The 13,602-nt window shown below is 43.6% G+C and overlaps 1 protein-coding gene and 1 non-coding gene across 2 annotated transcripts; both read left to right on the plus strand.

The window, feature by feature from the left end:
- Nucleotides 1-419: 419 nt before the first annotated feature.
- On the plus strand, nucleotides 420-11,932 carry LOC118919961 (uncharacterized). The gene is made up of 5 exons (XM_057499476.1): nucleotides 420-597; nucleotides 9,978-10,038; nucleotides 10,329-10,437; nucleotides 10,964-11,289; nucleotides 11,392-11,932. The coding sequence occupies exons 1-5, from the start codon at nucleotides 420-422 to the stop codon at nucleotides 11,720-11,722; spliced, it is 1,005 nt and encodes a 334-aa protein (XP_057355459.1). The 3' UTR covers nucleotides 11,723-11,932.
- On the plus strand, nucleotides 10,421-10,492 carry TRNAQ-CUG (transfer RNA glutamine (anticodon CUG)). The gene has a single exon. It is a non-coding gene; the product is annotated as a tRNA-Gln (tRNA).
- Nucleotides 11,933-13,602: the final 1,670 nt, after the last annotated feature.

Genomic DNA, 13,602 nt, shown 5'->3' on the forward strand with positions numbered 1-13,602 from the left:
ATAATGCGTGATCAAAACCGAAAGTTTCTGTGATGACTGCCCTTGTACTGTTCACCATGTAAGAACTTATTCACTATGTAAGAATTTGTTCACCATGTAAGAACTTGTTCGTTATGCTTCAGAAGATTGGAGACTGACGAGAATTAGGCTTGGGGTGGATTAATGATTGTGAATTGAGCATTGACTCCCCTATACAGAATTCTATTGTCATTAACAACCATTTGATCAATAAATATGAGAGATGCCCTCTCAAAAAAAAACAACTCACCTATTATAATTGTATATATTTTGATGATTTTCAGTAATTTACCAGGCAGTGCAACCACTACCATGATCCACTCCCTTGTTTGTAATATATTGTTTGTTTGGGTTTCCTCTACCCAGATCCTGGCTCTACTTCTTCCTCCACAAGGCTCAGCATGGCGCTACCTCTCACCACTTTCTCTGGTCTTAGGACAGAAATGAGCATGCAGGAAACCAACCGGTACTCGCGCTCTCAGCTGGAAAAAGGCAAACAGGACCTCCGAGATCTCACAGAGAAATTCCTCACATCCAAAGCTACAGCTGACTCCCTGGCCAACCAGCTGCTGAAATACAGTAAGTCCTCTGGGTCACTGTCACCAAAGTGATAAACGATGGTCCATCTTCCCTTTCGAGAGACTAAATGCTCTCCAGACTTTCTTCTTCTCTCTCCTCCATCAAAATAAATCTCATCCTGACTATAGTCCTGGAAAGGTAGGAGTGGGTATTTTACCCTCAATTTGCAGAGGATGGAAATGCTGAGGCACGAAGGAGTAAAGTTTGCAGTGAGATTGTAGGGAGGAATGGAGGTTGAAATTCCGGTTCGGGTATTAAACTGTCTTATCTCTCTCAGGAACATGTCAGATTCTACAAACATGTAACATCATTGGTTTAAGTATCTGAGGATTCAACTGAAACTGTTACTGAGCACCCAGTTGCAAAGCACTGTGTCAGCTGCACTCGGGGAGAAAGAAGTAATAGCACACCTTGCCTACCTCAGAGGGGCTTGCAGCTGTCTGTTCCTAAGTCCAGCACAGATATCTGGAGATAAGAACATCAATAGCAGACACAGAGGAAAGTCCTGATGTCCAGAGCAACATTCTTCACCCACATAAATTCAAAGAAGCCACAACTCACGCTCTAGTGAGAGTAAGAGTATTGCCAGAAAAGAGGAGAGTCTGCAGCACCTTTTCTATCTCTCCCCAAGTATGAACTTTGCAGAGAGCAGGCAGGTCTGGGATCTGGGCTTTGAGACTTGGCCAAAATGAGAATGAGGCCAAGTGAAGGAGACCTCCAGCGGCACGTAGTAGGGCAAGTCAGTGTAGGTAGGGGCTGGCCCTTTGCTCTCCACAGTCAGCTGTCCCACTTGGAAGTCCACAAAACAATCCTGAACCTGTTCATAATGGAGGGGAGGGATGGAGCTGTAGTGACTGAAGGGAACATGGGAGTTAGGGCGTGAGAGGAGCAGGCATGTTTGAGGAGGATTCTTGCTGACAGTGAGCTTGAGTTTGCTTCAAATTTCTACATTTATTTTTCAATAAATCAATGGGGGATAAAACTGGTTGTCAAACTCGACATGAAGAAAATAGTAAAAATGAAAGCCTATCTGTTAAAGAAGTCAAAAGATAAGGTTTGGGGTGTGGGAATATCTTTTCTACATCATTCATTATGTCACAATACAATTGTAGGACAAATTTGTTGAAGCCAGAGAAGAAAGGTATCACCCAAGGTCTTAGGGCAAAGGTAATATGGTGCGGTGATTAAGAGCATGCAACTTTAGGGAAGACTTCTGGGGCGCAAATTCAAGTTGTTTATATCCTCTGGGCCTGAGTTTCCTCATCTATAATGGTATTTAGAATAGTATCTACCTCTTCAGGTAATAGTGATGATAACATGATGGAGTTACTGAAAATCTACTATAACAAGGCCATGCCAAACACTGTATATATATTTCTCTTCACTTTCTTCTTGCTTGTGTGGTTTTTGAAGAGAACTTTGTTGTAATATTGCTTCTTGTTCTTCAATAGAGAAGGTGGTTTTTCACCAAGCTTCTTTCAAAATGTTCTTTATCTTTGATTTTGTGCAGTTTGAATATTATATGCTGTTACTTGATGGTTATATGATGGTTAATTTTGTGTTTCAATTTGGCTGGGCCATGGTGCCCAGATATGTGGTCAAACATTATTCTGGATATTTCTGTTAAGGTGTTTTTAGATGAGATATTTAAATCAGTGGACTTTGAATAAGGCAGATTATCCTCTGTAGTATGGGTGGGCATCATCCAATCATTTGGAGGCTTTAATAGAACAAAGATTGAAAATCCTTCAAGCAAGGACTTGTTCCCAGCAAACAGCCTTCGGATTTGAACTGCAACTCTTCCCTGATTCTCTGGCCTGCCATGCTACCCCATCAGACTTTGGACTCATTAAGCCTCCGCAATTGCATAAGTCATTTCCTTACTGTATTACACACACAAACACAGATGCACACACACAGACAAGTACACATGTCCTGCTGGTTTAATTTTCTGTGGAGAACCCTAATGAATACAGAGTTGGACACTGGGAGTTGTTCTAGAAGCACAGAATCTTAATAATATCTTTTAACTGGTTCTGGGATTTCTAGAACTGGCTCTCTAATCTGATTAGACTAAAGGCATTAATTACTTTATTTCCAGTAGCAAAGAAAATACTGATAGTCCATGGCATGATGTGGAAATAGAGACATGCAAAATATCACTACTGGATTCTCCTACTCAGGCACTTAAGAAGCAAGTCTGGTGACCTTCAAATATTTTTGTCAGACTAACAGGTATAATGAGATTTACTCACTGCATCACAAAATAGAAGTGATATATACGAGATTGGGCCCATGTACACCCTGAAGGTGCAAGTTACATGAAGAAGGGACATATCCCCACTCCCGCTACTCCACCTTGTTTTTCACAGCCTGTACATGTGGCCTCATGGGGAGTTCCCTACAAGTGACAGAAAGGGAAGACTGGGGCCTGGTTCACAGGTGGTTCTGCATGATATGCCCTGAAAGGGGACAGTTGCATTACCACAGTGTTTTCTGGGACATTCCTGAAGGGAAGTGGTGAAGGGAAGTCCCCCAGAGGGCACAACTTTGTGTAACGGACCTGGTTGTTCATTTTACTGGGAAAGAACATGACTAGAGAACTGGTGACAAGGAAGTCTGGGGAAGGCGTATGTGGGTAGATCTCTCAATGAGTTGAAAATATGGAGATGTCTGTGCCCCATATGAATACTCACTAAAAAGTGACCTTGGAGAGGAGGATCATGTGGGTAGGGTGAGCCATTCTATGGCTACCAGGGAGGGATGGAAGTTATTTATAGGCTTAGCAACATGGACATCCACGCACCAAGGCTGATGGGAAGCTAGCAGCTGGTTGCAGCTGACTTCCCAATCTGCAGGCAGCCAACAGTGAGTCCCCACCCAGTATGGCACCATTCCCCAGAGTCTTTGGCCTGGTGGCAGGCTGATTACATCAGATCCCTTCCATGCTGGAAGGGGCAGTGCTTTGTTCTTACTGGAATACACACTTACTCTGAATATAGATTTCCCTTTCTTACACACAATGCTTCTGCCAAAAATACCTTCCATGGACTTACAGAATGCCTAACCCACCCTTATGATATTCCACACAGCGTTGCTTCTGGTTATGAACTGAATTGTGTATCCCCCACTCCACTGCCAAAATTCATATGATGACTATATTTGGAGATAGAGCCTTTAAGGAGTAACACAGTTGTATGAGGTCATGTAGGGCTCGAATGCAGTCGGACTAGTGTCCTTATAAGAGACAACAGAGCACTCTCTGCACAAAGAGGAAAGGCCGTGTGTGAACACAAAGAAAGGTATCCTTTAGTAGGTCATGAAGAGAGGCTTAAGAACCCTGTGCCACACATTGATCTGGGCTTCTAGCCTCCAAACTATGAGAAAATAAATTTTTGTTGTTTAAGCCCACCAGTCTATGGTATTTTGTTATGGCAGCACAAGCAGACTAATACCCTTCTGATCAAGGAACTCACTTCACAGAATATCAAGTAGAGCAATGAGCCCGTGCTCATGGAATTCACTAGTCTTACCATGTTCCCTGCCATCCTGAAGCAGCTGGCTTGAGATACCAGCAGAAGGGCCTTTTGAAGACTCAGTTACAGTGCCACCTGGGCTGCAATATGTCAGAGCTGGGCAAGATTCTCCAGGAGGCTGCACATACTCTGAATCAGCATCCAGTATGTGCTGCTGTTTCTCCCATAGCCAGGATTCATGGGTTCAGGAATCAAAGGGTGGAAGTAGGAGTGACACCACTCACTATTACCTCTAGTGACCCACTAGCAAAACGTTTGCTTCTTGTCCCTGGAACCTTATGTTTTAATGGCCTAGAGGTCTTAGTTCCAAAAGGAGGAAAGTGTCTACCAGGAGATACAATGATTCCACTGAACTGGAAATTAAGACTGCCACCTGACCCCTTCTAGTCCCTCATGCATCTAAATCAAAGTTACTGTGTTGGTGTGGGTGACTGATCCTGACTACAAGGAGAAATTGGGAAGTAAGGAGGAGTATGTCTGGAACACAGGCGATCCCTTAGGGTGTCTTTTAGTGTTATCATGCCTTATGGTCAAAGCCAATGGAAAACTACAACCCAATCCAATACCAAGGGCCCAGACGCGTCAGGAATGAAGGTTTGGGTCATCTGGATAGGTAAAGAACCACAATCAGCTGACGTGCTTGCTGAAGGCAAAGGAAATATAGAATGCGTAGATGGAAGAAGATAGTTATAAGTACCCAGTACAACCGTGTGACCAGTTACAGAAGCAAAGATTGTAATAGTCATGAAAACGTCCTCCACATTTTATAAAGTATACGTGTGTGTGTGTGTAAAATATTTTTGTTTTCTATCCTCTCTTATCCCCTCATCATATCACATAAGATGTATTGGCTTCCTATGATAGTATTTCAGTATTAACAATACTTTACAGCATAGTATTTTTTAAATTCCATTAGCTTTGTTAATTTTTTTTACTTTACTGTGAAATTCCAGATTCTTAAATACAATTTAAGGTGAATTAATATTTTTTGGTATCATTAATATACAATTACATGAGCAACATTGTGATTATTAGATTCCCCCATTCTCAAGTCCCCACCACATACCCCATTAGTCACTGTTCATCAGCATAGTAAGATGCTGTAGAATCACTACTCGTCTTCTATGTGTTATACTGCCTTCTCCATGCCCCCCACTACATTATGTGGGCTAATCATAATGCCCCTTATTCCTCTTCTCCCTCCCTTCCTACCAATCCCTGCTCCCTCACAGTCCCTTTCCCTTTGGCAACTGTTAGTCCATTCTTGGGTTCTGTGAGTCTGCTGCTGTTTTGTTCCTTCAGTTTTTGCTTTGTTCTTATGCTCCACAGATGAGTGAAATCATTTGGTATTTATCTTTCTCTGCCTGGCTTATTTCACTAAGCATAATACCCTCTAGCTCCATCCATGTTTTTGCAAATGATAGGATTTGTTTTCTTCTTATGGCTGAATAATACTCCACTGTGTATATGTACCACATCTTCTTTATCCATTCATCTACTGATAGACACTTAGGTTGCTTCCATTTCTTGGCTATTGTAAATAGTGCTGCAATAAACATAGGGGTGCATATGTCTTTTTCAAACTGGGATCCTGCATTCTTAGGGTAAATTCCTAAGAGTGGAATTCCTGGGTCAAGTGGTATTTCTATTTTTATACAGCATAATATTAAGTTATGTGACATTATGAAGAAGCGTAAGCATCACTCGCAAACTACACATACTCTTTTGAGGAAAGAGTTGGTGCTTTTTGGTTGTGTGCAGGATACTTGTACCATGTTAGGCAGAAGTATGAACTTGTTATCATCTTTGTGTGGAAATTAAGTATGATTAAAGGAGATGCATATAGTTGTCAAGGTGACAAGGGGTGGGCTTGTGATGGTCAACTTTATGTGTCAAGTTGGCTAGGCCATGGTGCCCAGATATTTTATCAAACATTTTTCTGGATGTTTCTGCGAAGTTGTTTTTTGGATGAGATTAACATTAAAATCAGTGAACTTTGGGCAAAGCAGGCTGCCCTTCATAGTGTGAGTAGGCGTGATCCAATCTCTTGAAGCTCTGAATAGATCCAAAAGACTGGCCTCCCCTAGCAAGAGTGAGTCCTCAAGTTAGGCATCATCAGATGCAATCTGAGTATCCATTTAAACAACTACACCAGTTTTCCCAGTTTTCTCCATTATGTGCTTAGATAAACAAGGATTTAAGTTACCCATTCCCATTTTCATTGAATACACTATTCTAAGGATGATGAAGATGTAATATTCTGTTTCTTTGTCTTTTTTCCATGCCCAGAGTGTCATCTTCACATTTGACCACAGATGGGAAGCCCAGAAAATCTCTTAACTGCTTCTGGAAAATATGACCAAACATAACTGCAATCTCCAAACAGTACAAAGATTAGCATAGTAATTAAGGAGAAAGAGCCCCATTACAAAGACTCAGCTAGAACTATGGATGATAATTCTAAGTTTCAACTGGCTTGTACCAAGGTTTCTGATGGGCACTTAGTGTAGGGACCTGTGTTACTTCACAGGGATCGCTAAGGTGCTCATCATCCCCACCTAGTGGCCTCATAGAGCTTGTCATCCTCTGAAGGAATTTATGAAGTGTCTGTCCTAAGGGAAATAAGTCCAGAAGTAGAAGAGAAGGGTTTCACAAAAAGGAAGTAATTCCCCGTGTGTCTAAGATATAGAAATTATGAGAGAAAGTTTTTCCCACTCTAACAACAAGATAAAGCTGGATGATCTACAAAATCATACCCATTTTGGGCCTCCCCAGAGAGCTGAGGTTGCAAGGCCACTGAGTACACTCAAGTCGACAGGATAAAACCTTCCAAGGAGGGACACACACATGAACCATTTCATCTCTGGCAGGTAATGGAAGGGAAAGACTGTAAGCTATAAAAGTTTTGAAGGGGAAAATAACTGACATTTTAACCATTTCTTAAAGGCCAAGTGTGGGTTATCACAACAGTTCACAATTTCTGAGAAGACCAGAATCAAAGCAGGTTTTTGCCCATTTCCTGTCTTTACTCAGGCCTCCCCAAGGGAAAGAAAGAGAGAAAGAGAGAAAGAGAGAAAGAGAGAAAGAGAGAGAGAAAGAGAGAGAGAAAGAGAGAGAGAAAGAGAGAGAGAGAGAAAGAGAGAAAGAAAGAAAAGAAAGAAAGAAAAGAAAGAAAGAAAGAAAAGAAAGAAAGAAAGAAAGAAGAAAGAAAGAAAGAAAGAAAGAAAGAAAGAAAGAAAGAAGAAAGAAAGAAAGAAAGAAAGAAAGAAAGGAAAGAAAGAAAGAAAGAAAGAAAGAAAGAAAGAAAGAAAGAAAGAAAGAAGAAAGAAAGAAAGAAAGAAAAGAAAGAAAGAAAGAAAGAAAGAAAGAAAGAAAGAAAGAAAGAAAGAAAGAAAGAAAGAAAGAAAGAAAGAAAGAAAGAAAGAAAAGAAAAAGAAAGAGGAAAACGTGGTCTGGGCAAGAGATTCTCTCGAGGTTGCCTCAGTATGCAGGTATGCAGACCATGACCGGCCACCACGTCAGTAGAGGTACAAAACCTGGTCGCTTCTCTCATATGAAGCAAATGCCATCTACCGTCGATGTTGGAGCAAGAAACCCTGCCAGTCCGTGGTGCCAGATATGGGTTGGCTGCAGCTGGGGCTCGTCAGAAGCAAAAACTGTCTACTGCTGGAAAGGGGCAAGAGACTTGTTCTTACCCAAGTCTCCCCAGTATTGAAGGGCAGAGTTCCACTATTGCAAGAGGGAGGTGACAGACACACAGGGATGAGGCATGCATGGCCTCAGGTTTGGTACACAGTGCCTGTCTGAGTCTGGGGCTAGAACAGAGGGACTGGAACCTCCCCCTTCCACCATGAGCCTTGGACTAAGAAACAAACAGAAGCAGTCAAATCTACTGCCAGAGGAGAGGCAAGAGTGCAGCAAGAGACCCGTCTACGGTGTAGGCATATGAAAAGCTGAGAATGGAGCAGAAACACTGAGGGAAAAACCCTACAGCAGTCCAGGTCTCACACTAAACACACAGTAAAAGTAATGTGCTGCTGAAGGAACTAAAGGCCTGGGGATCACGCTGGCTGCTGAGAGCAACAATAAAATCCAAAGTCAGCTCCACCCCTTGCTTGATTGACTCAAAGACCCATACTAATAACCTGACAGGAAAAATAGGCATGGTTATTGTAGGTATAAATACTGTTAATGTAATTCTCAGTTGTTCTTTTTACATATAGCATCTAGCCTTCAATAAAAAATTATACACATGCAGCATGCACACATACACACAGAAACTGCTATTATCATGAGATACAGCAGTCATCAGAATAAGGCCCCTAGAAATTGAACAGGGATTTTAACATGCAATAAATTAATATATATAAGACTCTAATGCTGTGTTGCTTAACCAACGTGACTTTGGAAAGGATTCACCATTCTTGATGCCAGTAAAAACATTTATGATTTATGGGAAGAGGTCAAAATGTCAACATTAACAGGAGTTTGGAAGATATTGAGTCCAACCATCCTGGATGACTTTGTGGGGTTCAGGACTTCAGTGGAGGAAGTAATTGGACATGTGGTGATGGAAATAGCAAGAGAACGAGAATTAGAAGTGGAACCTGAAGATGTCACTGAATCGCTGCAACCTCACGGTAAAACTTTGACAGGGAGTTGCTTCTTTTGGATGAACATAAAAAGTGGTTTCTTGAGAAGGAAAGTACCCCTGGTTGAAGATGCTGTGAAGATTGCTGAAATGACCACAAAGGACTGAGAATGTTACATGAACTTAGCTGATAAAGCAGCAGCAGGGTTTGAGCAGATTGACTCCAATTTTGAAAGCAGTTCTGCTGTGGAGAAAATGCTATCACACAGCATCACATGGTACAGTGGAATCGTTGGTGAAAGAAAGAGTCAATCTATGCGGCAAACTTCATTGTTGTGTTATTTTTAAAAAATTGCCACAGCCATCCCAACCTTCGGCAGCCACCACCCTGATCAGTCAGCACCATCTAGAAAGACCCTCCACCAGCAAAACGATCACAACCCCTCTAAAGCGCATATGATCAGTCACATTTTGTTTTAGCAAGAAAGCATATGTAAATTTAGGGATATACGTTTTGTTTAAAGACGTGATGCTATTGCACACTGAAAGGACTACAGTGTAGTGTAAACATAACCTTTATAGGCACTGGGAAACCAAAAAGTTCACTTGAGTCTCTTTATTGGCATATTTGCCTTGTTCGAGTAGTCTGGAACTGAACTCTGCGAGATACACCTGTACACTTCACAAAGTAGATACACGTGTGTCACATAAGCACATGTAAAGACACTCAATATCATTAATCATTAGGAAATGAATATTAAAACCAGGATGAAGAAAAGAAAGCATATGTCCACACAAAGACTTGAGCAAGAACATTTATAGTAGCTTTATTTTAATAGCTAAAAACTGAAAACAACCCAAATGCCCATCAGTAAGTGAAGAGATGAACAAATTACGGTATAGCCAGCTGTACAGTGAAACTCTAGCAATTAAAAGGATACATTTTACATGTATTTATTTGTCATATTGATACATGCAATGAAATGAATTAATCTCAAAATAATCATGCTGAGTGGAATGAGCCAAATAAAGAGGTACATAATGTGTTGTTCCATTTATGTAAAGCCATTAAAAATCTAATCTCTAGTTGACAGAGAGCAGGTTACTTTGTATTGTAAATCTAACAAATCTATATTTGTAGTAAGAAAAAGTTACCAAAACAACAAAAAAACGGGAAGTGTAGGAAGAAGAAAAGGAATGTCCCCCTGCCTCCCAACCCCACCCCACGGCTGACACCCCTATCGTCACTGCAGCGTGCGAGACGGCAGTGGCTTTGAAGAGTGATGGACGCTACAGGGCCGAGGGAGCTGGAAAGTACCAAGTCCTCCCCTGACAATCATCTGCCCTCTCCGAGCAGTGGGAAGAGTGTGAAGGCAACGAAGAGGAAAATAGCACTACTATTTGCAGAAATTTCACCACAGGGCAGAATACTCTGGTAAACTGAGGCAGAACAAGTGGTTTCTGGGCTCTCTCCTGGCCCTAAGCCCAGAGTGGACTTTACCTGACTTTCCGAGGTGGAAGTGAAACGAGAGAGGGCAATGAAAGGAAAGGGGCGGAGAAAAAAGCGAGTCAAGTGTACTCAAGTCTTGTGGGATCGGTGGAAGAAACGCCCTGAGATTCTTGGCGGAAGTGCGGGCGCCCAACGAGTACTTGCGCAGCCGCAGTGAGGCCCAGCGGAGGCGGACGTCCTTACGTGGGTTCCATGGTGTAATGGTGAGCACTCTGGACTCTGAATCCAGCGATCCGAGTTCAAATCTCGGTGGGACCTGTCCCTCTTTAGCTGGAGTAAGAGCGAACTTTTTACTCCGCCCACCCCCGGGGCCTGCTCTCGGTCCCCGCAGCCCTGCTGATCGCGGCGGCCGTGGGCGCCTCGCAGCCGCCTTCCCGGAGTCGGGGACCCAGAAACCGGGTGCTCCGCGGGCCGCGATCCACGGCGACGCTGCGGCCGTAGCGGGGTGAGCAGGCCAGGGCCGTTCCCCCGGCGGGGCGCCCCGAGCCTCGGGGTAAAGTAAAGGGCAGCGGCTGCGGCCAGGAGCGCCCGCACCGCGAGGGCTCCTCATCCCGCACGTCCCATCGCCTGCTGAGTGAAAGGCGAGCGCGCGGAGCCGTGAGGCGGCTCGGGTACTCTGGGGTGGACGGCTGCACACGTCCATCAGAAGCGCTCTGCTGTAGTTTTCGGTGGGCTCGTTCATTCAGAATCTGGATTTGTTCTGTTCTGACCTGTTCCCATTTTATTCAGAACCTCTGGCTCCCGCGTCTCCATTGGCCACTAACGCGCTGTTACCCTGACTTCGGGACTCGGCTCCAGGGAGGGTCATCCTTTCGCCCCCCACTTCGGCAGACAGCAGGAAGCCGCACCGGGGACCCTAGCCTCCGGGCAGGTCGTGGAGACCAGCGGTCCCTGACGGGCGCGGGGTCAGGCTCCTCCGGGGACCAAGGCGACGCGACGCGGAGCAGCTCCGGGTCCCGGACCCTCGCGGCTCCCGCTCCGTGCCGCCCCGACTCCGCTCCCCCGAGAAGACGCCTTAGCTCTGACCCGTGGGGACGCCGGTTCTCTTTCGCTCGGTAGGAAACTGGGTGAGGAGGAGGACGGCCCGCGTAGTTGGTGAGAATGTCCTCCAGGTGCTAAGGGGCGCTTCTTTGTCTTTTATCTTTTGGAACTTTCAGCTGTTACAAAGGCCTGACAAACACAGGGGCCTTTTTGGAGGCTCACTTCGGAGAACACGAACAAGGGAGAGGTGCGGGGCTGGGCGAGCGGAAGAAAATAGTCCCGGGAGGGAAGGGGACAGGAAAGCGCGGAGGACGACAAAGAAGGAGGGAGGACCTGGGGTGCGGAAGGCAGAGGCGCTGCTGGGCCACCCACCGCGGCTGCGGTTTTCTTCGCTGCCTTTGGGCGACCGCAGCTCCTCTCCCGGGAGCGCTCCCACCCTTTCCTGACCCGCCCGGGAACCCGGTGCCTCCCCAAGTCGCAGAGCTGCTTGCCCGGCACCTGGTCTGATGAACTGCCCTTTCCCTGTGCGGTTAAGAGGGGCGAGGTGGGTCGTGTTGGTTTGCAAGTGAGTGCGAGCCAGTCTGGAGCCTTGCGGGGGGCTCCCTTGAACGGAGGGCGGGTGGGAAATAGACACCCACTCCTCTTTCCTTGGCAGGGCCTGGTGTGGAAAACTGGGAAAGGAACTTTGAGGAGAATATATGCTAAGTAAAAAACTAATTTCTTTCAACCTGTGATCTTTTTACAAGTTGTTCTTTGTATTTTGAATTTAAATATTTGTGTAGTCACATGTATGACTCTAGAGATTCTGGGGTCTGTTTCATGTTTAGAGATGTCTTTGGTTGTAAAACTAAATTTTTTTATTAGGGCATTTTTGAAACAAGGAAATGAATCCTTATCCTTTTCTAATGAGTGGACCAAATAAATGTTCTAATAAACCCCCCAGATTCTCCCAGCCCAGATTACTGCCAGTCAGAGGATTACTTCGCTCTCCCTTGGAGGATCCACAGCCACTGAAAAGTATCAGTGCTATAACTTAAATAAAATCAGTTTTTATCACATCCAGTGTTTCTGCAGTGTTGTGCCCCAAATACAAGGACTATCACCCAGTGATTATATGCAGATTGCCATGTACCAAGCATAGTCTACAAATTTTACCACTGTTTACTCATTTAATCCTCAATAGGCCTATATCATACCCTCATTCCCATTTTACCTATGAGAAAACTGAGACATGGGAAGGTTAAGTAAACTGTTCAGTCACTCAACTAGTGAGTGGGATTTGAAAGCAGGAATTTTTACCAAAGTCAGACTGGCTCCAGAAGATATGCTCAGAGCCATGTGTTTATACCGCTCCTAATGAGAAAGGAACACAAATGGTAAAAATGCTTGACATTTAAAATCTGTATCTTTCTTTTGAAAAAACACCACGGAGCAATCATGTAACAGGTATAAAACTGTGCTGAATATCCTCATGACCCACCTGCCTCCCAAACATCCTTGTTATGCCAACAGCTGCTCCCCCAAAATCTCCAACTTAAATTTCCTGCCAGAAGTAGGCTTTTCTCTTCCCCTTTACATTTGCCTCTCACCTACCCGATACCTTTTCCGGATCTATTCTGTTCTTTCAGTTGCAGGTCATTCAGCTTTTAAATTCCAGCATATATAAAATACATGAGGAGGAGAAGAATCAGTCCTCCATATTCCCACCACCTGAAGTTAACTGTTTACATCTTTACATATTTTTCTTCAAATCTTTTCTTTAAGTTAATGTAATTTTTTTACAAAAATTATACCTTATTATACCAAACTCAAATGATGCAGAAAATACAAATATATAAAATTTGAAACACCTTAAATTCAAAAATAACTTGTTAACATTAGGTAAATATTGTTGGAGTCCTTTTTGGTATATTTACAGAAAGAAGGATTATATGCTTTTATAAAATTGAGCTCATAGGTTCTGTCTTTATTTAAAAGTATTCTATTTAACTAATGAATTTAACTGAAGGAAAAGTGACAAAAACAAAACTGAAGGCATGGTTGAACTTCTTCAAAAATGGAGTATCATTCATATATGATATTACAGTTTCACATAAACAACACAGTGGTTCTAGCATTCACCCATGTTATCACATCCTCACCCCCTCCATTGCGGTCACTGTCTATCAATGTAATAAGACGTTATAAAGTCATTAATTGTCTTTTCTGTGCTTTAGTGCCTTCCCCGTGACCTAGGCATGGTTGAACTTCTAATCAAATTGTTCACAAGAAATAGAATTTTCTTTCTTGAAAGCTAGCACTAATTGTAAGGCTGGAGGCACCAGGGGAAGGGGTGAGCCTGATGGACAAGCTCAGGCCTCACCAAACGAGGAGAGAAGAGACCAACA

Source organism: Manis pentadactyla, chromosome 4 (genome assembly GCF_030020395.1).
Source record: "Manis pentadactyla isolate mManPen7 chromosome 4, mManPen7.hap1, whole genome shotgun sequence".
Lineage (NCBI taxonomy): Eukaryota > Metazoa > Chordata > Mammalia > Pholidota > Manidae > Manis > Manis pentadactyla.

Coding starts and splice junctions, on each gene's coding strand:
- LOC118919961 (XM_057499476.1), top strand. CDS start 420: ATGGCGCTACCTCTCACCACTTTCTCTGGTCTTAGGACAGAAATGAGC. Junction 598..9,977: donor CAACCAGCTGCTGAAATACA/GTAAGTCCTCTG, acceptor TCGTCACTGCAG/CGTGCGAGACGGCAGTGGCT. Junction 10,438..10,963: donor GTGGGTTCCATGGTGTAATG/GTGAGCACTCTG, acceptor CATTTTATTCAG/AACCTCTGGCTCCCGCGTCT.